This window comes from Rhinoraja longicauda, chromosome 8, assembly GCF_053455715.1.
Source record: "Rhinoraja longicauda isolate Sanriku21f chromosome 8, sRhiLon1.1, whole genome shotgun sequence".
NCBI lineage: Eukaryota > Metazoa > Chordata > Chondrichthyes > Rajiformes > Arhynchobatidae > Rhinoraja > Rhinoraja longicauda.
The window spans coordinates 8,201,378-8,226,091 of record NC_135960.1 but is presented as its reverse complement, the minus strand read 5'-3'; the positions used below and the strand labels follow the sequence as shown (position 1 = coordinate 8,226,091).

The 24,714-nt window shown below is 48.3% G+C and overlaps 1 protein-coding gene across 1 annotated transcript in view; it reads left to right on the top strand.

Moving 5' to 3' along the window:
- Nucleotides 1-24,714, top strand: part of LOC144595736 (contactin-associated protein-like 5) — a 970,382-nt gene that overhangs the window by 581,808 nt on the left and 363,860 nt on the right. Inside the window, 1 exon segment of the mRNA XM_078403311.1 lies at nucleotides 21,595-21,701. Coding sequence (XP_078259437.1) covers nucleotides 21,595-21,701 — 107 coding nt within the window.

Here is a 24,714-nt window from a genome sequence, read left to right as displayed (position 1 = left end):
AAGGTATTTATTCACAAAATGCTGGAGTAACTCAGCAGGTCAGGCAGCATCTCAGGAGAGAAGGAATGGGTGACGTTTTGGGTCGAGACCCTTCTTCAGACTGATGTCAGGGGGGCGGGACAAAGGAAGGATATAGGTGGAGACAGGAAGATAGAGGGAGAACTGGGAAGGGGGAGGGGAAGAGAGGGACTGAGGAACTATCTAAAGTTGGAGAAGTCAATGTTCATACCGCTGGGCTGCAAGCTGCCCAAGCGAAATATGAGGTGCTGTTCCTCCAATTTCCGGTGGGTCTCACTATGGTACTGGAGGAGGCCCATGACAGAAAGGTCAGACTGGGAGTGGGAGGGGGAGTCGAAGTGCTCAGCCACCGGGAGATCAGGTTGGTTGGGGCGGACTGAGCGAAGGTGTTGAGCGAAACAATCGCCGAGCCTGCGTTTGGTTATGCCGATGTAAATAAGTTGACATCTAGAGCAACGGATACAATAGATGAGGTTGGAGGAGGTGCAGGTGAACCTCTGTTTCACACTGACTGACATGGCAGGTTCTGAGGATCGAACGGCGAAGGCAGACACAAAATACTGGAGTAACTCTGTGGGACAGGCAGCATCTCTGGAGAGAAAGAACAGGTGACGTTTCAGGTCGAAACCGTTCTTCAGACTGAGGGTCAGGGTAGAGGGGGACGAGAGATTTGGATGGGTAAGGGTGTAAACCTGGGTTTTTTAAAGTTTCACTGTTCTTACTTGATTAACAGCAGTGCTGTGCCGTTACTTTTGTTGGATGTAGTTGATATATTCATATTTCAACAGATTTAATGGATAAAAGTAATTTTACATCTCCATATATTCCAAGAAAGAACATTTTGATAGTTCCTTTCAGGAGTGAAAGAACTCCAATGAGGTTTTCAGCCAACTTAAGTAATGCGCAATTGTCACAAACGATACCTACACACCAGGGGTGAACAATAAAAATATTTTAGCTGAAAATCATAATTTATTATGATGATAATTTTTCTTACTCATTTGGTAAAATTAGCTGTAAGTTCATATCAAGTTCATTTCTTGGCTGGTAAATCTGTGGAATCCTCTGCCACAGAAGGCTGTGGAGGCAAAGTCAGTGGATATTATTAAGGCAGAGATAGATAGGTTCTTGATTAATACGGGTGTCAGAGGTTATGGGGAGAAAGCAGGAGAATGGGGTTAGGAGGGAGAGATAGATCAGCCATGATCGAATGACAGTGTAGACTTGATGGGCCGAATGGCCTAATTCTACTCCTATTCCTTATGACCTTATGACGTTAAGGGGAAATTACTGAAACGTCACCTATCCTTGTTCTCCAGAGATGCTGCACAACCCGCTGAGTTACTCCAGCAATTTGTGTCCTTTTAAGAGAAATTCAATGGCCACTCATTGTGTCACACATTCACTGCCTGTAACTGGGATTGTGACTTTAGCTGCTTCAATAGACAATAAGCAATAGGTGCAGGAGGAGGCCATTCGGCCCTTCGAGCCAGCACCGCCATTCAATGTGATCATGGCTGATCATTCTCAATCAGTACCCCGTTCCTGCCTTCTCTCCATACCCCCTGACTCCGCTATCCTTAAGAGCTCTATCCAGCTCTCTCTTGAATGCATTCAGAACTCCTTTACAATAAATTCTATGACCCTTAGTTCTGCCCTTCCACCACTGAGAACAATTTTGCCGAAGCCAATTAACCTACAAACCTCTCTGCGTTTGGAATGTGGGAGGAAATGGGAGCATCTGGGGAAAACCCATGCGGTCACGGGGAACAAGTACAAACTCCGTACAGACGGCACCCGTAGTCAGGATTGAACCCATGTCTCTGGCACTGTAAGACAGCAACTCTACCGCTGCACCACCTTAAATGTCTGAATGAATGGATGTTCAGTTTCATTTTCTTTGCCGCTCCACTAGATTATATTATAGATGATCGATGCACAGAGTTTCTTGGCCAGAGTAGGGGAATCGAGGACCAGAGCACATGGGTTTAAGGTGAAGGGGAAAAGATTTAATAGGAATCTGAGGGGCAAATCTGAGGAAAAACCTTTTCAGTCAGAGAGTTGTAAATCTGTGGAATTCACTGCCTCAGAAGGCAGTTGAGGCCAATTCTCTGAATGCATTCAAGAGAGAGATAGATGGAGCTCTTAAGGATAGCAGAGTCAGGGGTATGGGGAGAAGGCAGGAATGGGGTACTGATTGAGAATGATCAGCCACGATCACATTGAATGGTGGTGCTGGCTCGAAGGGCCGAATGGCACCTATTGTCTATTGTAACTTTTTCACACAAAGGGGTGGTGGGTATATGGAACAAGCTGCCAGAGGAGGTAGTTGAGGTTGGGACTATCCCAACGTTTAAGAAACAGTTAGACAGGTATATGGATAGGACAAATTTGGAGGGATATGGACCAAGCGCAGGAAGATGTGACTAGTGCAGCTGGGACATGTTGGCCGGTGTGGGCAAGTTGGGCCGAAGGGCCTGTTTCCACACTGTATCACTCCGTGACTCTATGACTCCACACCCTGAAATATACCTCGCTGCTCCAAAAGTGAGAGGTGTATTCTGCCACTCCTCCTTTGGGAGCGAAGGTTTCTGAAGTGAATTATGTGAATGTTCTACCCCTGCATGAGCGGGGGTTGTTTAATGCCATTCCCCGTGGATTCAACAATGTTATCTGCTGCTTCTGGAGTGAATGATGCACACTGTCAATTTCCCTGGGGTAACTGATGTACACTGTCACCCCCCCCCCCCCCCCCCCACCCCCCCACCTGCCAATGAACAATGTCTTGTGACGCTCTTAATGCATGCCATCGCTTCTTCCGTACAACACCACTTCCATTGTTCACTGCCCTTCAAGGCAGCACCTTCAGCAACGGTCTGGTCCCGCCAAGATTCAGGACAGAATGCTACAGGACATCCTCCTTCCCTTTTTCTTCGTCTTCTTGCGTTTGAGGCAGCAGAAGTAATGTAACGCCCTCCAGGCGCTGTAGCCAGTGGGATGTGCTGTTGTCGAGGGCCGTGAGGTCTACCCCTCCACCAGGGGGGACGGAGGACAGCGCAGTCGAAAATGCCGTGCTGCGCTGGTTGCTGGTCTGCTCCACACACGCAGGCTGCTGATGGACGCAACCCCCAAAGATGCACGTTGGCGTTGAACCGGCCGACCCCTGTGCGGAGCCGGTTCAGGGCGACCCACTCTTCGCGGGGCACGTCCGAGCCGGGTGGGGCTGTGGTGTCCGGTGCGACGGTGAATTGAGGAGGTGGCGGTGTCTGTTCCCAGCTGGTCCTCCATGCTCCTAGTATGTTGTAACCGGAGCCACAGAGGGTCGCTGCGTGACGGGGGGAAAAGGGCGACGAGATGACGGGCGTAGAGGCCACAGTTGCTGTGAATCCTGGGCGAGGTGGTGCAAAGGACGTTTGGCATCTGATGGGGCCTTGCACACCAGCCTATGAGTGAAGAACTCTCTGCGAAGCTTGGCGGGTGCGATACACGCGAGCACCGGCAGGAGATCCGTCGGAGTAGGGCCTAGGCAGCCAGTGATGATCCGCATGGTGTCGTTGAGGGATCCTTCTTCCCTGTGGCTATCAAACTGTACAACCCCTCCCCCTTCTGCCGTGGGGTAGACTGAGACCAAAGATACTAGAGGAACAAGATGGACCACTCCGTTGAAATCGCCTGTACTGAAGTGTAGTACGAAATGTCCGCCATTTTAGTAGGCAAAACACACCACCCGTTATGCCTCTCGCAGTGTAATCAATGTTTTAGGGGAGCAGTATGTGACATGATACCATTAAAATGCAGAATATATCTCATCTATCAACTCACAGATTTTTGTTATTTTTCTTTTTAAATGTTTCTGCAAGTTTCTGCCTACTAAAATGGCGCCATGACGTACTACGGTTTTTAGGGTCGAGTGGTCTATCTTGTTCCTCTAGTATCTTTGACTGAGACTGACTCCCCCCGCCCACCCCCCCACATTCCCCCACCCCCCAATCTTTGCACCCCCCCCCCCCAAGCCTTTTCATTCGTCACTTTAATGTCATGCTCCGTGTATCTTGAGTTTTTATGACTGTTGGCAGACCAATTTCTCTCCTGGGTTAAATGAAGTTCTATCATATCGAGAGTCAGGAGAGAGGGAGGCACAGAGATAAGGAAGGGCGAGGTGTGAAAACGAGACATCAAAGGGCACGACAATCAAGGAAAACGCGGGGTGGGTCGTTGTTAGCCGGGGGAAGGCGAAGATAAAGTTCAATCAGGAAGACAGTCAGACTGGTCGGAGAACTAGGATGGGGGAGGGATGGAGAGAGAGGGAATGCAAGGGTTGGAGTTGGAGCAGTCAATGTTCATACCATTGGGGTGCAAGCTGCCCAAGTGAAATATGAGGTGCTGTTCCTCCAATTTGTGTTGGGCCTCTAAGAGGCGGAATCTCTACCAGCTGCACCACTGTGCTGCACAAGAGCTTTGGGTGTGCAAGGAAACAGAAGCGTGTCAAAGCAGCCACAGCCAGACATAAAAACATCTTTTTTCCACTAGTGATAGTTCTACTCAATAACCAAAGTCTGTAGTCTCTTTTTTTTACCCTGGTTTATTTTCACCCACATGTTTAGACCGTAATGTTGTATCCTTATGTTTTGATGTGGTTATGCTTTATTCTTAATTGTTAACTGTATGTTTGTGTTGTCATCTGTGAGGCACATTCCTTGTATATGCACATACTTGGCCAATAAACTTATTCATTCATTCATTCATTCATTCATTCATTCATTCATTCATTCATTCATTTAAATCCAGATTCAGGTCCTGGTGTAAAAACACATCGAGTTCAATCTAAGCTGTGACCCACGGCATAAAACATGGCACTGGTGAATTGACAGCACACGCTGGGAGAGATGTCAAATGGGCTGTGTGCTCAATGTCACCTGGTTTACACCACTGGACAATAAGAAGAATTGTTATATTTATATCTATTGCTTCCTATAAGATTCTTGTTGGAACATGTCCCGCTGTGACTGATACCATTTCAAGTGAGCAACCACTGTCAGTGATGATGGAGAGGGAAAGAGAGACAGGGAGATTTTTACTGTATACTCGATCTTAACTTTTTAGTACAGGCGGCACGGTGGCACGGTGGCGCAGCGGTGGAGCTGCTGCCTTACGGCGCCAGGGACCCGGGTTCTATCCTGGCCACGGCTGCTTGTCAGTACGCAGTTTGTACGTTCTCTCCGTGACCTGCGTGGGTTCTCTCCGAGATCTTCGGTTTCCTCCCGCACTCCAAAGTCGTACGGGTTTGTAGGTTGTGCAGGAAAATAACTGCAGATGCTGGTACAAATCGAAGGTGTCACAAAATGCTGGAGTAACTCAGCGGGTCAGGCGACATCTCTGGAGAGAAGGAATGGGTGACGTTTCGGGTCGAGACCCTTCTTCAGTCTGAAGAAGGGGACTCGACCCGAAACGTCACCCATTCCTTCTCTCCAGAGATGCCGCCTGACCCGCTGAGTTACTCCAGCATTTTGTGACACCTTCGGGTTTGTAGGTTAATTGGCTCGGTGTCAAATGTATGAAAAAAATTGTCCCCAGTGGGTGTAGGATAGCGTTAGATTCGTGTTCTGGTTCTATGCCTGTATGAAACTTTGCGAGTCTTCAAGGTACAACAGAAGTCTTTATTACATTAACTCAATGCTGACAGCAATACAACTAAAATGGCTGCCACCCCACAATCTGACTGTACACTCACACTGTGTACAGCCGAGATAACTATGTACAAAACATCTCCCTTTGTCCTGTGCAGCGCCACCTGCTGCACGGGAGCAGCAACGGGTCCTCCCACCCCACACAGTCCATCAAACATCACACTCCCCCTTTCCAGTTTGAACGTCTCTATTCTTGAATGAGTCGCCTTGGGGGAGTACCACGATTGCAACGTGTCGATCGATGAAGGACCACAGAACTCGGTGGGCTGAAGGGCCTGTTTACGCGCTGTATCTCTAAACTAAACTAAGCTAAACTAACGCTCACCATTCTGAAAATTTGAATGGAACAAAAGGAATGTGCATTATTTCACTTATTGACCTTTTTAATTGGAACTTTTACAATGAAGCTAGCGGGCAATGGAGCGTAACGATGCAGAACGGCAGTTTTTAAAAGCCAGTGATCAATAATTATTGTTAATGAAGAATCTAATTTCCAAGCAGTTAGTGATTCATTGTATCGCTTTGCTCTGGTTAGAGCTCAATTTAGGAAAAAAAGTGATAAAAACGGGTTGATTACACAAATAACAATCATTTGCTCGGTGACTGGAAAAGTACGTCAAGCGTACAATTGGGACATTGAATTTACTCTCAGAGTGAGAGGCTTTCCATACGGGATGTGTGCATTCCAAACAAGGGTTGCCAACTTCCTCACTCCCAAATGAGGGGCAAAGGGTGACGTCACCATTTGCCCCTCGTTTGGGAGTGAGGGGGTTGGCAACCCTACTGTTGTTGTTCGTCCTTCGGGTTCGAAGATGACCATGACTTCACTTTCAGTTGGAGGATTGGTGACTGTGGGTCCTGAAGTGACTGGTGAGGCCAATCCTGGCCCGGAAGGCACGCCCACACGTAGGACGGCAAGTGTTTGGGTGTTGCAGTGGAAGTGGAGGTAGCCCGGGCCTTGCGCACGGTGCGTTTCCTCTGGGCCTCTGCAGTGCGTCTGTTCTCTGCTGCACGGGAAACCCTGCCAATACGGGACAGGTTGGCAACCCTAGTAATACGGGACAAGGGGCAGTCCCGTACGGGACAAACCAATTTTGCACCAAAAAACGGGAATGTTCCGGCACGGTGGCGCAGCGGTAGAGTTGCTGCCTTACAGCGAATGCAGCGCCGGAGACTCAGGTTAGATCCTGACTACGGGCGCCGTCTGTACGGAGTTTGTACGTTCTCCCCGTGACTTGCGTGGGTTTTCTCCGAGATCTTCGGTTTCCTCCCACACTCCAAAGACGTACAGGTTTGAAGGTTAATTGTCTGGGTAAATGTAAAAATTGTCCCTCGTGGGTGTAGGACTCGTGTTAGTGTGTGGGGATCGCTGGGCGGCGCGGACCCGGTGGGCCGAAGGGCCTGTTTCTGCGTTGTATTTCTAAATCTAAAAAAAAATTGAAATCTAAATCTAATACGGAACAGTCAGCAACCCTAATTCCAAAAGGCCGTCTTCTGGCAAGCACATTGACAAATTATATATATTTTTCCCTGGCACTGCGCATCCGCATTTCTGTGAATGATAGCTCAGTCGGCCCGTGCTTCTGCACACCGGTGGGGACTTGTTTATCTCAGGAGTACCTGGGTCACCACTGCCGTCTGCTCAGTCCCCAGTTTAACAGAAGCCTCCAGAGTTCCGTGGCCTACAGCGGCCGAATGCAAGAGAGTTTCAGGCGCCACGGTGGCGCAGTGGTGGAGTTGCTGCCTGACAGCGCCAGAGGCCCACGTTCGATCCTGACTACGGGTGCTGTCTGTACGGAATTTGTACGTTCTCCCCGTGACCATGTGGGTTTTCTCCGGGTGCTCCAGTTTCCTCCCACACTCCAAAGTCGTACAGGGTACAGGTTTATAGGTTAATTGGCTTTGGTAAAATTGTAAATTGCCCTAGTGCGTATGATAGCGCTAGTGTGCGGGGATCGCTGGTCGGTGCGGACTCGGTGGGCCGAAGGGTCTTTTTTCCACGCTGTATCTCTAAAGTCTAAAGCGAGACATGAAATTCTGTGCAAATTTATTTGTAGTGGTAACATCATTGACTCAAACCGAGGTTAATTTATCAAGTGAAACTCATCTAATGACAATCTTCTCACTAATTCAGAGTGATGGGTGAGCCTATCAATCACAAAAGGGTAATGAAATGTAGTCCTTTCCTGAACACATTGTGCATTCAATAATAATTTAAGCAGCTGCTGAGGTGTTTAATGCTTTTATTAACAGTTGAATTACCGATTAACAATGCAATTATACCAAAGGTAGAATTCTGCCAGGAATAGAAATCTGAGATGAAGACGGACAGAGATCCTGGAAAGGCTCGGCAGATCGGGTAGCGTTTGTGGAGGGAGAACCAGAGCTAATGTTTCAGATCAATGAGCTGTTGTCGGAAGTGGGAAAGATGAAAAATAAAATGAGTTTTCAAATCTTCGATTTAAACCAGCATCTTCAGTTCTTCCCTGCACACATCCTTGGGATTAGACAATAGACAATAGACAATAGACAATAGACAATAGGTGCAGGAGGCCATTCGGCCCTTCCAGCCAGCACCGCCATTCAATGTGATCATGGCTGATCATCCACAATCAGTACCCCGTTCCTGCCTTCTCCTCATACCCCCTGACTCCGCTATCCTTCAGAGCTCTATCTAGCTCTCTCTTGAATGCATTCAGAGAATTTGCCTCCACTGCCTTCTGAGGCAGAGAATTCCACAGATTCACAACTCTCTGGCTGAAAAAGTTTTTCCTCATCTCAGTTCTAAATGGCCTACCCCTTATTCTTAAACTGTGGCCCCTTGTTCTGGACTCCCCCAACATTGGGAACATGTTTCCTGCCTCTAACGTGTCCAACCCCTTAATAATCTTATACGTTTCGATAAGATCCCATCTCATCCTTCTAAATTCCCGTGTTTTCCATCCCAGTCGCTCCAGTCTTTCAACATATGACAGTCCCGCCATTCATTACATGGACAGGACTTGTTCGCAGGGATAATTAACCAAATGCAGGCAGGTGGGACTCGTGAAGCTGGGACATGTTGGCGGGTGTGGGAGAGTTGGGCTTGAAGGGCCTGCTTCCACGCTGTATCGCTCGATGACTCTGACACCACGAAAGGGCGGTGAAGGCAAGGAAACCTTCTTCAAATTTTAAGCACACTCTGAACGTGCACTCGAAATGCTGGAGCCTACAGGATTATGGAACGCCATCTGGAAAGCTGATAGAATGGATAGCTTTTCCGCGGCTATTGTGAATTCAACGAGCTGCTTTGACTCCATCTTTGGCATCATTATTTGTGGTGCTATGGAAGAGCATATTTTCCTATTTGAAACTTGCTTTCTTGACACAGCCTCAATCACAATTCTTGGACCGTGATAATGATTAGGATTAAAAATGAGAAAGGGTGTTAACCTTAGGGCGGCACGGTAGCGCAGCGGTAGAGTTGCTGCCTTACAGCGAATGCAGCGCCGGAGACTCAGGTTCGATCCTGACTACGGGTGCTGTACTGTAAGGAGTTTGTACGTTCTCCCCGTGACCTGCGTGGGTTTTCTCCGAGATCTTCGGTTTCCTCCCACACTCCAAAGACGTACAGGTATGTAGGTTAATTGGCTGGGTAAATGTAAAAATTGTCCTAGTGTGTGTAGGATAGTGTTAATAGTGTTAGTGTGCGGGGATCACTGGGCGGCGCGGACTTGGTGGGCCGAAAAGGCCTGTTTCCGCGCTGTATATATATGATATGATATGATATGAACTGTACGATCAGGAAGGGTGTCATAAGCTCTGGATGAGGAGCGTTTGGCATGTTTTCATCAGCTCACAAGTGTTCGGCACTGGTCCTTTACTCGGTGGAATTTAGTAGAACGAGGGTGGACCTCATTGAAATAGTGAAAGGCCTGGATAGAGTGGGCGTGGAGAGGATGTTTCCACTAGTGGGAGAGTCTCGGACCAGAGGTCATGGCCGTTGAATTAAAGTACGTTCCTTTAGGAAGATGAGGAGGAGTTTCTTTAGTCAGGGGGTGGTGAATCTGTGGAATTGTTTGCTTCAGAAGGCTGTGGAAGCCAAGTCAATGTGTATTTTTAAAGCAGAGATGGATAGATTCTTGATTAGTACGGGCGTCAGGGGTTATGGGGAGAATGGGGTTAGGAGGGAGAGATAGATCAGCCATGATTGAATGGCGGAGTAGATTTGATGGGCCGAATGATTTAATTCTGCTCTTATTACTTATGACCTTATGATAGGAGCAGAATACAATACAATACAATACAATACAATATATCTTTATTGTCATTGTACAGGGGTACAACGAGATTGGGAATACGCCTCCCATACGATGCAATAATTTAATTAATTTAAACAACAACAACCCAACGAAACAAATTGTAACAGTTTTAAGACAGAATAAAGTGCAAGTAGATCTGTGCCGGTTCACTGTGCGATGTGACCATCCGGCTCAGCAGGACCGGTTCATAGCAGCTATGGCCCTGGGGATAAAGCTGTTCCTGAGTCTGGAGGTGCAGGCGTAGAAGGCCTTGTATCGCCTGCCCGATGGAAGGAGTTCGAACAGACTGTTGCAGGGGTGTGAAGAGTCTTTGTGGATGCTGGTGGCTTTTCTGAGGCATCGTGTGTTGTAGATGCCCTCCAAGGCTGGTAGCTGTGTTCCGATGGTCCTCTGAGCTCTATGGGCTACCCGCTGAAGAGCTTTCCTTTCTGCCTCCGTGCAGCTGAGGTACCACACAGGGATGCCATGCGTTAGGATGCTCTCTATGGTGCAGCGGTAGAAGGTCGTCAGCAGCTGTTGGGGTAGACCAGACTTTTTCAGTGTTCTTAGGTAGAACAGTCGTTGCTGTGCCTTCTTGACCAGCGCAGCAGTGTTATTGGACCATGTTAGGTCCTCCGAAATGTGAGTGCTCAGAAACCTGAAGCTGGACACTCTCTCCACACTGTCCCCGTTGATAAAGATCGGGGCATATTCCCTGTTATGTGACCTACGGAATTAGACCACTCGGCCCATGCACCCTAGGGGCAATTTTACAGAGGCCAATTTACTTATGTTTTCGGGGTGTGAGAGGAAACCGGAGCACCCGGAGAAAACCCAAGCAGTCACAGGAAGAAGGTGCAAAGATTATACCTGAGGTAACCACACCTGTTTAGTCCAATAATTATTTTTAATGAAGAATCTAATTTCCAAGTAGTTAGTGATTCATTGTATCGCTTTGTTCTGGTTAGAACTCAATTTAGGAAAAAAGTGATAAAAACGGGTTGATTACACAAATAACAATCATTTGCTCGGTGACTGGAAAAGTACGTCAAGCGTACAATATGCTCCCTCCTCTTCATGTTACCAAGTTCCTCTCCACCATCTTCTATCCACTCCTCCCCACGGCCAGAAATAACAGCAAGCAAGGCCTACGGGTCATGTTTGTTTCTAAGGCAATTTTTTGACCCACGAGGTGAAATAGCTGCCATTTGAGTTTGGGGACCATTTGGATAAATGCTTCCAAAGGATGAAGATGACAATACCTGGCAGCTTTAGTTTAGTTTTGTTTAGTTTAGTTTAAAAATACAACACTGAAACAAGATCTTCGGCCTATCGGGTCCGCACCACCCAGCGATCCCCATACACAAGCACTGTCCAACACCCTAGCGGTCTGAACATTGACTTCTCTAACTTCAGATAGCCCCTGCCTCCCCTCTCTGTCCCCTCCCCCTTCCCAGTTCCCCCACTAGTCTTCCTGTCTCCAACAACATCTCAGTTTTGTCACGCCCCCTCCCCTGACATCAGTCTGAAGAAGGGTATCGACCCGAAACGTCACCCATTCCTTCTCTCCCGAGATGCTGCCTGGCCCGCTGAGTTTTTCCAGCATTTTGTGTCTGCCTTTGGTTTAAACCAGCATCTGCAGTATTTTTTTTCCCTACACATCCTGCACACGAGGGATGATTTACAATTTTTACCATTTAACCTAAAAATCTGTGGGAAGGAAATGCAGATGTTGGTTTAAACCGAAGATAGACACAAAAAGCTGCAGTGACTCAGTGGGTCAGACAGCATCTTTGGAGAAAAGGAATTGGCGACGTTTCAGGTCGAGATTCAAGACCCTGTGATCTTCGTCCTACAAACCTGTACGTCTTTGGAGGAAACTGGAGCACCCGGGGAAAACTCACGCAGTCACGGGGGGAACGTACAGGCTCCGTACAGACAAGCACCCGAACAAGTCAGGATCGAACCCGGCGCTGTCAGGCAGCAACTCTGCCCCTGCGCCATCCCGTCGACCCTTTATACCAAAGAGATTTGTAACTCCAGATAAAACAATTGTAAAGATCCCACTATGAGCCATGTGTGGATAAATGCCAATGGTTTAGTAATGGCATTCAATCTGTTCTGTACAGCCCAGTCTTGCAGCTCGATTTTGGCACAGAGTTTCATAGAGTTCCAGACCTTAATGTGAATTTGATAATTCGCCTCATGTATTATTAACAAAAACATTAACCTGAAACGTTCCAACTGAATGGCACAGGTTAACCTCTTTGCCGGATGCCTCTCAGCATGGATTTTAATTTCTAGCTGGCTTCTCTGACTGGTTTATGTCGGGGAATAGCAATAGGTTTCTTTTTGACTCACAAAGTGAGAACGTGGCTGCTTAGAAATTGATTCTCCCCGGAAAACCTACCTGAAGGGAGGTGGCCCAATTTAGTTTCAGTCCAAGGATCCCCCCGCTGCCATTAACAGTGAGCACAAGAGCCAGGACCAATTGACCTGTTCTTTCACACTAACTCAGCAAGCAGCACGGTGGCGCAGCGGTAGAGTTGCGGCCTTACAGCGAATGCAGCGCCGGAGACCCGGGTTCGATCCCGACTGCGGGCGCTGTCTGTACGGAGTTTGTACGTTTTCCCCGTGATCTGCGTGGGTTTCCACTGAGATCTTCGGTTTCCTCCCACACTCCAAAGATGTAGGTTAATTGGCTTGGTAAATGTAACAATTGTCCCTAGTGGGTGTAGGATACTGTTAATGTGCGAGGATCGCTGGTCGGCAAGGACCCGGTGGGCCGAAAGGACCTGTTTCCGCACTGTATCTCTAAACTCAACCGCACACAAGGGATATAGTCATAGAGTCACACAGCGTGGAAACAGCATGGACCCAACCTGTCCACACCTCCCAAAATGCCCCATCTACATTAGCCCGACCTGCCTATGTTTGGCCCATATCCATCTAAAACTGTCTTATCCACATACCTGTCCAATTTTTTTTAAACGTTGAGATAGTACCTGCCACAATTACCTCCTCCAGCACCTCATTCCATACACCTACCACCCTTTGTGTAAAAAAAGTTACCCCTTAGGTTTCTATTAAATCTTTTCCCCCTCACCTTAAGCCGATGTCTACTTCAGTTTAGCTTAGTTTAGAGATACAGCACGGAAACTGGCATGGAAGGATATTCTTGTTATTGAGGGCGTGCAGCGTAGGTTTACTAGGTTAATTCCTGGAATGGCGGGACTGTCATATGTTGAAAGACTGGAGAGACTAGGCTTGTATACACTGGAATTTAGAAGGATGAGAGGAGATCTTATCGAAAAGTATAAGATTATTAAGGGGTTGGACACGTTAGAGGCAGGAAACATGTTCCCAATGTTGGGGGAGTCCAGAACAAGGGACCACAGTTTAAGAATAAGGGGTAGGCCATTTAGAACTGAGATGTGGAAAGACTTTTTCAGTCAGAGAGTTGTGAATCTGTGGAATTCTCTGCTTCAGAAGGCAGTGGAGGCCAATTCTCTGAATGCATTCAAGAGAGAGCTAGATAGAGCTCTTAAGGAATGCGGAGGCAGGGGGTATGGGGAGAAGGCAGGAACGGGGTACTGATTGAGAGTGATCAGCCATGATCACATTGAATGACGGTGCTGGCTCGAAGGGCCGAATGGCCTCCTCCTGCACCTATTGTCTCTTGTCTATTGTCTATTGTCTAACCTCAGCAATCAACTGAAGACTATCTTTAGTTGCATTAAGGACGTTTTTTATTTTTTAACACTAGTATTGTGTTTATCAATTTATTTAATTTTTGTTTATTACATATTATCTACGTGCATTGATTGTGTTTACAAGTCTGTCGTGCTCCTGCATGTAAGAATTTCATTAGGTACCGTCCTCAGACCATGTGATGATTAAAGATAGACACAAAATGCTGGAGTAACTCAGCGGGACAGGCAGCGTCTCTGGAGAGAAATGGATGACGTTTTGGGTCGAGACCCTTCTTCAGACTTAAAGATTCTTGATCTTTGTCACTTATGAATGGCTAATCAAGGATAAATAGCGTACACTGTCTTTCAATAGACAATAGACAATAGACAATAGGTGCAGGAGTAGGCCATTCAGCCCTTCGAGCCAGCACCGCCATTCAATGCGATCATGGCTGATCACTCTCAATCAGTACCCCGTTCCTGTCTTCTCCCCATACCCCCTCACTCCGCTATCCTTAAGAGCTCTATCCAGCTCTCTCTTGAAAGCATCCAACGAACTGGCCTCCACTGCCTTCTGAGGCAGAGAATTCCACACCTTCACCACTCTGACTGAAAAAGTTCTTCCTCATCTCCGTTCTAAATGGCCTTCCCCTTATTCAGATTAAAAACTATGATTTATGCTTTAGTAACATACATTGTCTTAAAGTATTATATGGTTTTGAATTTCTTCAATATTGTACCATTACCCAACAATGGACACAAAGTGTGCAGGAAAGAACTGCAGATGCTGGTTTAAGTCGAAGATAGACACAGAATGTTGGAGTAACTCAGCGGGACAGGCAACATCTCTGGAGAGAAGGAATGGGTGACGTTTCGGGTCGAGTAACTCAGCAGGTCAGGCAGCATCTCTGGAGAATAGACACAAAGTGTTGGAGAAACTCAGCTAGTCAGGCAGCATCTCTGGAGAATAGCCACAAAATGCTGCAGTAACTCAGTGGGTCGGGCAGGATCTTTGAAGAAAAGGAATAGGTGACGTTTTGGGTTGAGACCCTTACTCAGACTGAGGGTCAGGGGAGAGGGAAGCTTGAGCTATGTAAAGGTGCAAGGAACAAATGAATGAAAGGTATGAAAAGAACAAATCAAATCCAGCACCGATGATCAAGTAACGGTGGAGCCCACAATGGTCCATTGTTGGCTGTGGAAAAGGTGATAACAAGGGGATACAAACAGCGAAACTAGCCGGACGACTAGGGGTGGAGCGGGGGTGGCGAGAGAGGGAATGCAATGGATACTTGAAATGAGAGAAATCAATAATCACACCACTGGGGTGTAAGCTGCCCAAGCGAAATATCAGGTGCTGTTCCTCCAATTTGTGTTGGGCCTCACTCTGATGGTGGAGGAGGCCCAGGACAGAGAGGTCAGTGTGGGAATGGGAGGGGGAATTAGAGTGTCCAGCATCCGGGAAACCACGGACTGAGTGGAGGTGTTCAGCGAAACAGTCGACAAATTGGAGAAACAGCACCTCATATTTCGTTTGGTCCCACGCGGGTACAAACTGCGTACAGACAGCACCCGCAGGCAGGCTCGAACCCGGGCCTCTGGCGCTGTAAGGCAGCAACTCTACCACCGTGCCTCTGTCCCTCCCATTGTGTAGCTGGCTTTATAAACTTCATGTTCACATATGATAGGAGCAGAATTAGGCCATTAGGCCCATCAAGTCTACTCCGCCATTCAATCGAGGCTGATCTATCTCTCCCACCTCACCCCATTCTCCTGTCTTCTCCCCATCACCCCTGATACCCGCACTGTTCATAGGTTCCTATGAAAGGTAACTACTTGCAGCAATGTATTGCTGTGCAGGAAGGCACTGCAGATGCTGGTTTGCACTGAAGTTGGACATAAAATGCTGGAGTAACTCAGCGGGACAGGCGGGCAGGCGGCGTATGAAGACGGGGCTCGGCTCGAAACGTCACCCATTCCTTCCATCCGGAGATGCTGCCCGTCCCGCTGAGTTACTCCAGCATTTTGTGTCATAGAAACAGAGAAACATAGAAAATAGGTGCAGGAGTAGGCCATTCGGCCCTTCGAGCCTGCACTGCCATTCAATATGATCATGGCTGATCATCCAGCTCAGTAGCCTGTACCTGCCTTCTCTCCATACCCCCTGATCCCTTTAGCAAAAAGGGCCACATCTAACTCCCTCTTAAATATAGCCGATGAACTGGCCTCAACTACCTTCTGTGGCAGAGAATTCCACAGACTCACCACTCTCTGTGTGAAGAAATGTTTTCTCATCTCGGTCCTAAAAGACTTCCCCCTTATCCTTAAGCTGTGACCCCTGGTTCTGGACTCCCCCAACATCGGGAACAATCTTCCCGCATCTAGCCTCTCCAACCCCTTAAGAATTTTACATGTTTCTATAAGATCCCCCCTCAGTCTTCTAAATTCCAGCGAGTACAAGCCCAGTCTATCCAGTCTTTCCTCATATGTAAGTCTATCTTTGTAGGTTTACTTCTGGCTGCCAAGTGCGGGTAAGAGATTGCTCTCTCCTGCCGATGATATTGAAACTACTCACTCGCACTTGAGATGAAACTATCACTTTAACACGTCAACAACTGGAGAGTGACCTCTTGCCCTGCGGTAATACGTCTACCTTGGTGTGTGCTGGAGTGGCTAATGCTCCATGATGCCACGCAAGACTAAATTCGCCAAGAAAGCTCTGCTCCAGTTAAGTCAAATTGCAGTTCTCGTTCCATAAAGAACCTGGTTTAATCTTATGGGCAATCCAGACTGAGACACAAACTGCCTCTCGATAACCCGTTGGCTCAAAGTGCCTGACAAAATGCATTTAAAACCGATGGCTAGATTTCAAGCGAAAAAATACTACCACCAGTAAAGCACTTGTAAATGGGTCTTCTGAGCCATTAGAGCATCGGCAGGTCAGATGTGGAGTTTATTTAGAGTCGTCGAGTGATACGGTGTGGAAACAGGCCCTTCGGCCCAACTTGCCCACCCCCCCAATATGTTCCAGCTATACAATAGACAACAGACAATAGGTGGAGGTAGGCCATTCGGCCCTTCGAGCCAGCACCGCCATTCACCGTGATCATGGCTGATCATCCACAATCTGTACCCCGTTCCTGCCTTCTCCCCATACTCCCTGACTCCGCTATCTTGAAGAGCTCTGTCTAACTCTCTCTTGAAAGCATCTCAGAGAATCGGCCTCCACTGCCTTCTGAGGCAGAGAATTCCACAGATTCACAACTCTCTGGGTGAAAAAAGTTTTCCTCATCTCTGTTCTAAATGGCCTACCCCTTATTCTTAAACTGTGGCCCCTGGTTCTGCACTCCCCCATCATTGGGAACATTTCCCCTGTATCGAGCCTGTCGAATCCCTGAAGAATTTAGTATGTTTCTATAAGATCCCCTCTCATCCTTCTAAATTCCAATGAATACAAGCCCAGTCGATCCATTCTTTCATCATACGTCAGTCCCGCCATCCCAGGAATTAACCTGGTGAACCTACGCTGCACTCCCTCAATAACAAGAATGTCTTTCCTCAAATTAGGAGACCAAAACTGCACACCATACTCCTAGTGTTGTCTCACTGGGGCTCTGTACAACTGCAGTAGGACCTCCTTGCTCCTATACTCAAATCTTCTCGCTGTGAAGTCCAACATGCCATTAGTTTCTTTCACCGCCTGCTGTACCCGCATGCTTTCCTTCAGTGACTGTTGTACAAGGACACCCAGGTCTCGTTGCACATTTCCTTTTCCTAATCGACACCAGGTTCTGTCTGAGTGGAGTTTGCACGTTCTCTCCGTGGCCGCTTGGATTTCCTCTCAGCGCTCTGGTTTCCCCTCACATCCCAAAGATCAGTGGGTTGGGTAGGTTAATTGGCCTTCGTAAATTATTCCCCATCTGTAGGGATTGGATGAGAAAGTGGGATAACATTGAACTAGTGTGAATGGGTGATCAATGGTCAGCATATACTCGGTGGGCCGAAGGGCCTGTTCCTGCGCTGTATCTCTAAACAGAACGAGAGTTTAATTTCAATTTCACTTCAGAGGTACAGCGTCCATGCTGACCAGTGATCACGTGGACACTGATTCTTTATCCTACATACTAGGGACAATTTACAGAAGCCAATTAACCTACAAACCTGCATGGCTTTGGAATAGACAATAGACAACAGACAATAGGTGCAGGAGTAGGCCATTCGGCCCTTCGAGCCAGCACCACCATTCAATGTGATCATGGCTGATCATTCTCAATCAATACCCGTTCCTGCCTTCTCCCCATACCCCCTGACTCCACTATCCTTAAGAGCTCTATCTAGTTCTCTCTTGAATGCATTCAAAGACTTGGCCTCCACTGCCTTCTGAGGCAGTGAATTCCACAGATTCACAGAAATGGTTTTTCCTCATCTCCGTTCTAAATGGCCTACCCCTTATTCTTAAACTGTGGCCCCTGGTTCTGGACTCCCCTAACATTTGGAACATGTTTCCTGCCTCTAACGCGTCCAACCCCTTAATAATCTTATATGTTTCGATAAGATCCCCTCTCATCCTTCTAAAATTCCAGTGTATACAAGCCTAGCCGCTCCAGTCTTTCAACATAAGACAGTCCCGCCTTGTAAACCTACGCTGCACGCCCTCAATAGCAAGAATATCCTTCCTCAAATTTGGAGACCAAAACTGCACACAGTACTCCAGGTGTGGTCTCACTAGGGCCCTGTACAACTGCAGAAGGGCCTCTTTGCTCCTATACTCAACTCCTCTTGTTATGAAGGCCAATGTGGGAGGAAATCGGAGCATGTGCAGAAAACCCACGCAGTCACAGGGAGAACATATTAATTCCGGGATGAACAAGCATGGTGGCGCAGCGGTAGAGTTGCTGCCTTACAGCGAATGCAGCGCCGGAGACCCGTGTTCGATCCTGACTACGGGCGCCGTCTGGACGGAGTTTGTACGTTCTCCCACACTCCAAAGATGTACAGGTTTGTAGGTTAATTAGCTTGGTAAATATAAAAATCGTCCATAGTGTGTGTAGGATAGGGTTAATTTGCGGGGATCGCTGGTCGGCGAGGACCCGGTGGGCCGAAGGGCCTGTTTCCGTGCTCTATCTCTAAACTAAAATAAACTAAAAGCACCTGTAGTCAGGACCAAACTTGGGTCTCTGGCGCTGTAAGGCAGCAACTCAACCGCTGAGCCAATGTCCATGTTAGCGATAGCCCATTAGTTTTTAAAGTCGTAATTTATTTGGCATAAGGAACAGCATATCGAGGAAATCATGCTGAATAACCTTTATGTTTGTCTCTCATTATGTAAATATGTCTCAGACTGCTCATGCAATAGCTCTTTATGCGGTGCGTTGCCTGGTTTCTGTAAAGATACGCAGAAGCCACTGCAGTGAAGTAAATAAGCTCTGTGAGGTTGAGCACTAAAATCCAAAATGTTTTTATTTGTATCACGAGCGGCGCGGTGGCGCAGCGGTGGAATTGCTGCCTTACAGCGCCGGAGACCCGGGTTCGATCCTGAGCACGGATCAAACTCACGGTGTTTGTCCGTTCTCCCCGTGACCTGCGTGGGTTTGCCTCCTGGTGCTCCAGTTCCCTCCCACACTCCAAAGACGTACATGATTGTAGGTTAATTGGCTTCGGTAAAATTAGAAGTTGTCCCTAGAAGTTGTGTGGAGGTGTAGAAAATCATGAGAGGAATAGATCGGGTAGATGCACAGAGTCTCTTGCCCAGAGTAGGGGAATCCAGGACCAGGGGACAAAGGTTCTAGGTGAAGGGGAAAAGATTTAATAGGAATCTGAGGGGTAACTTTTTCACATAAAGGGTGGTGGGTGCATGGAACAAGTTGCCAGAGGAGGTAGTTGAGGCTGGGACTATCCCAACGTTTAAGAAACAGTTAGACAGGTACATGGATAGGACAGGTTTGGCGGGATATGGACCAAGCGCAGGCAGGTGGGACTAGTGTAGCTAGGACATGTTGACCGGTGTGGGCAAGTTGGACCGAAGGGCCTGTTTCCACACTGTATCACTCTATGACTCTCACTCTCTCTTATACTCTCTCTCACACCACACACTCACACACTCTCTCTCACACACTCTCTCTCTCACACGCACACACACACACACACACACACACAGATATCCATTGATGCCTATCATACTGAGCACAATTGGCAGTTCTGCAGGGCACTGTTGATAGAGTTTAATTTAGTTTATTGATACAGCACGGAAACAGGCTCTTTGGCCCATCAGGTCCACGCCGATAACTCAGCGGGTCAGGCAACATCTCTGGAAAGTAGAGACAAAGTGCTGGAGTAACTCAGCGGGTCGGGCAGCATCCCTGGAGAAAAGGAATAGGCGATGCTTCGGGTCGAGACCCTTCTTCAGACTGAGAACCAGGGGACACACATTGCTGGAGTAACTCAGCGGGTCAGGCAGCATCTCTGGGAAAGTGGAATAGGTGACATTTCGGGTCGAGGCCCTTCTTCAGACTGACAGCACCTGCAGTTCCTCCCTACACACTTTCTCTGGAGAATAGGCAAGGTGACGATTTGGTTCGGGACCCTTCTTCAGACTGAAAATCAAAGCAGCAAAATCTCACCTGTCCATGTTCTCCTGAGATGCTGCCCGACACGCGTACTCCAGCACTTTGTGTCCATTCTCCAGAGATGCTGCCTGACCTGCTGTGTGTGTCTTTTTTTTTTGTGTGTGAACCAGAATCTGCAGTTCCTTGTGCCTCTGACTTTTACGTGGGATGTTAGCATTCATAGCAAGAGGATTTGAGTATAGGAGCAGGGAGGTTCTGCTGCTGTTGTACAGGGCCTTGGTGAGACCACACCTGGAGTATTGCGTACAGTTTTGGTCTCCTAATCTGAGGAAAGACATTCTAGCCTTAGAGGGAGTACAGAGAAGGTTCACCAGATTGATCCCTGGGATGGCAGGATTTTCATATGAGGAAAGACTGGATAGACTCGGCTTATACTCGCTGGAATTTAGAAGACTGAGGTGGGATCTTATTGAAACATATAAAATTCTTAAGGGGTTGGAGAGGCTAGATGCGGGAAGATTGTTCCCGATGTTGGGGAAGTCCAGAACCAGGGATCACAGCTTAAGGATAAAGGCAGGGCCATTTTTACAGCATTATGGGCCCCCGGGCAAAGCAGTGTACTGGGGCCCCTACCGTTACTCTCCCCCACCCCCCTTTCCCTACCAGCCCCCCCCCCTGTCGTGCCGGCGAAAAGCACTTACCGAAAAGCACTTAGCGGTGGAATTAGGGTGCTACATTGTTGCGAAAAGCACTTACAGATCGCTGTGAGAAGCACTTAGGGACCGAAAATGTTGCGAGAAAAGCACTTATTGAACCTACATTTTTAAAGTAGTATTTATTTATTGCAAGTCACTTAACATACACAGATCAGCATGGGGCCCCTATGCTCGTGGAGCCCCGGGCAAGTGCCCATCAGGCCCATGCGTTAAGACGGCCCTGGATAAGGGGAAGTCTTTTAGGACCGAGATGAGAAAACATTTCTTCACACAGAGAGTGGTGAGTCTGTGGAATTCTCTGCCACAGAAGGTAGTTGAGGCCAGTTCATTGGCTATATTTAAGAGGGAGTTAGATGTGGCCCTTGTGGCTATAGGGATCAGGGGGTATGGAGAGAAGGCAGGTACAGGTTACTGAGCTGGATGATCAGCCATGATCATATTGAATGGCGATGCAGACTCGAAGGTCCGAATGGCCTACTCCTGCACCTATTTTCTATGTTTCTATGTTTCTATGTCATTTGTGTGTGAATCAGTCAGTGCTTCGCCTGTTCTCAATGTTGTCTCGTGTTCTGGACACCGAGTTCCCTTACTTACTGGCAAGCAGGTCATCCTAATGGCAGTTCCTCTCATTGCAGGTGTCTACCAAATTACTGTGAACATGGCGGGGAATGTTCGCAGTCCTGGAACAACTTTCACTGTGACTGTGCGGGGACGGGCTACACTGGAGAAACCTGCCACAGCTGTGAGTATCAACACAATCACTTCATGCAAGGACCGCACGGTGGCGCGGCGGTAGAGTTGCTGCCTCGCAGCGCCAGAGACCCGTGTTTGATCCTGACTACGGGTGCTGTCTGTACGGAGTTTGTATGTTCTCCCCGTGACAAGCGTGGCTTTTTTATGCTCCGAGATCTTCGGTTTCCTCCCGCACTCCAAAGACGTACAGGTTTGTAGGTTAATTGGCTTGGTGTAAGAGTGAATTGTCCCCAGCGTGTGTGGGATAGTGTTAGTGTGCGGGGATCGCTGGTCGGCGCGGACTCGGTGGGCCGAAGGGCCTGTTCCCACGCTGTATCTGTAAACTAAACTAAACTAAACTGACTGCTCCAACCGTGTGTTAAGTGACATACTTGCTCTTGAGTTACCACGATTAGAGGGCAGCGCGGTGGCGCGGCGGTAGAGTTGCTGCCCTACAGCGCCAGAGACCCGGGTTTGATCCTGACCACGGGTGCTGTCCGTACGGAGTTTGCACGTTCTCCCCGTGACCTGCGTGCTCCTCTTTCCTCCCACACTCCAAAGCCGAACAGTTTTGTCGGCTAATTGGGTTTGTTGAACATTGTGCATTGTCCTGTGTGTGCGTAGGATAGTGCTGGTGAATGCTGGTCGGCCTGGACTCAGTGGGCCGAAGGGCCTGTTTCCCCCCGGCTGTATCTCTAAAGTCTAAATTGGAGGTGAAACCGGAGTTGCTACCCATTGAGCACAGCGGAAACATTCGATGATCATCTGTTTAAATTTAGCAAGTGACTACAACGGTGATAACTATGGTGATAACACTTTCTGTATCGACTCATGAACCAAAAGTTTGTGTGAGTGGCTCGCCTGCATGTAATCAATGAGGAGCGACTTGTTGGGTGTCGGGTGGCACTTGGACCATTCATTCACTTCCCTCACCCTCTGGTCAGGTCCACTCAATGTGAACTCGTAAACCCTTCCTAGTCCCTTTCCCCCACACTCCTACCTCTCCACCCTCACCCCCCTCTCCATCTCCCTCTTCTCCCCTTCTCCTCCCCCTTCTCTCCGCCCCCCCCCATTCTCCCCCTACTCTTCCACCCCCTCTCTTCTCCCCTCTCGCCTCCCCCTCTCTCCCCCCCCCCCCCCCCCCCCCCCCCCCTCTCGCCTTCCCCCCTCTCTCAAGTCGTTCATTAGGTCAGGTGCACAATTAGGATGAGTTCAGACACAAAATGCTGGAGTAACTCAGCGGGACAGGCAGCATCTCTGGCGAGAAGGAATGGGTGACGTTTCACGTTAAGACCCTCCCTCAGACTGAGAGTCAGGGGAAAGGGAAACGAGAGATATAGACGGTGATGTAGAGAGATATAGAACAAGTGAATGAAGGGTATGCAAAAAAAGTAACGATGATAAAGGAAATAGGGCATTGTCAGCTGTTTGCTGGGTGAGAACAAGACTGACTTGGGTGGGTGTGGAATGGAGAGAGAGGGAGATACTTGAAATGAGAGAAATCATGAATCACACCACTGGGTTGTAAGCTGGCCAAGCGAAATATGAGATGCTGTTCCTCCAATTTGCGTTTAGCCTCACCCTGACAATGGAGGAGGCCTGGGACAAAAAGGTCCGTGTGGGAATGGGAAGGGGAATTAAAGTGTTTGGCAACCGGGAGATCAGGTCAGTCCAGGCGGACTGATCGAAGGTGTTCAGCGAAACGATCGCCCTGCACCTGCAGTTCCTCCCTCCCTCATTCCCTCCGTAGATCAGTCTGAAGAAGGGTCTCGACCCGAAACGTCACCCATTCCTTCTCTTCCGAGGTGCTGCCTGACCCGCTGAGTTACTCCAGCATTTTTGTGTCGACGTCCCTCCGTAGACCTGCTGAGTTTCTCCAGCAGCTATAGTTTTCTTCCTACTGGTTCAGCACGTGCAGTCACTATTGCCTCCAGAAGGAAATGTGTAGGAAGGAACTGCAGATGCCGGTTTATACCGAAGATAGACACAAAAGGCTGGAGTAAATCAGCAGGACAGGCAGCATCTCTGGAGAGAAGGAACGGGTGATGTTTCAGGTTGAGACCCTTCTTCTGGGCCTGAGGAGGGGTCTGGACCCGAAATGGCACCCATTCCTTCTCTCCAGAGATTCTGCCTGTCAATAGACAATAGGTGCAGGCCCTTTGAGCCAGCACCGCCATGCAGGAGGAGGCCATTCGGCTCTTCGAGCCAGCACCGCCATTCAATGTGATCATGGCTGATCATTCTCAATCAGTACCCCGTTCCTGCCTTCTCCCCATACCCCCTGACTCCGCTATCATTAAGAGCTCTATCTAGCTCTCTCTTGAAACCATCCAGAGAATTGGCCTCCACTGCCTTCTGAGGCAGAGAATTCCACAGATTTACAACTCTCTGAGTGAAAAAGGTTTTTCCTCATCTCCGTTCTAAATGGCCTACCCCTTATTCTTAAACTGTGGCCCCTGGTTCTGGACTCCCCCAACATCGGGAACATGTTTCCTGCCTCTAACGTGTCCAACCCCTTAATAATCTTATATGTTTCAATAAGATCCCCTCTCATCCTTCTAAATTCCAGGGTATACAAGCCTAGTCGCTCCAGTCTTTCAACATATACGACAGTCCCACCATTCACGAGGGAATTAACCTCGTGAACCAATGCTGCACTCCCTCAATAGCAAGAATGTCCTTTCCTCAAATTTGGAGACCAAAACTGCACACACAGTACTCCAGGTCTGGTCCCGCTGAGTTACTCCAGCTTTTTTGTGTCTATCTCCAGAACGTGATGATCGTTGGAGTGGGTAGCTGTAAAAACAACGTCCATCCCTTTTCTTGGTAACTAGTTTCTGGAGGGAGGTTGAACCCATTACTCTTCGAACTTAGGAGCTCAAGCATCACCTACTGACCCACACCTGACATCAATAAATTAATGCATATTCATCCATCACAGCAGGATTACAGTGCAATTCTTGCTATTGAGGGCGTGCAGCGTAGGTTTACTAGGTTAATTCCCGGAATGGCGGGACTTTCAT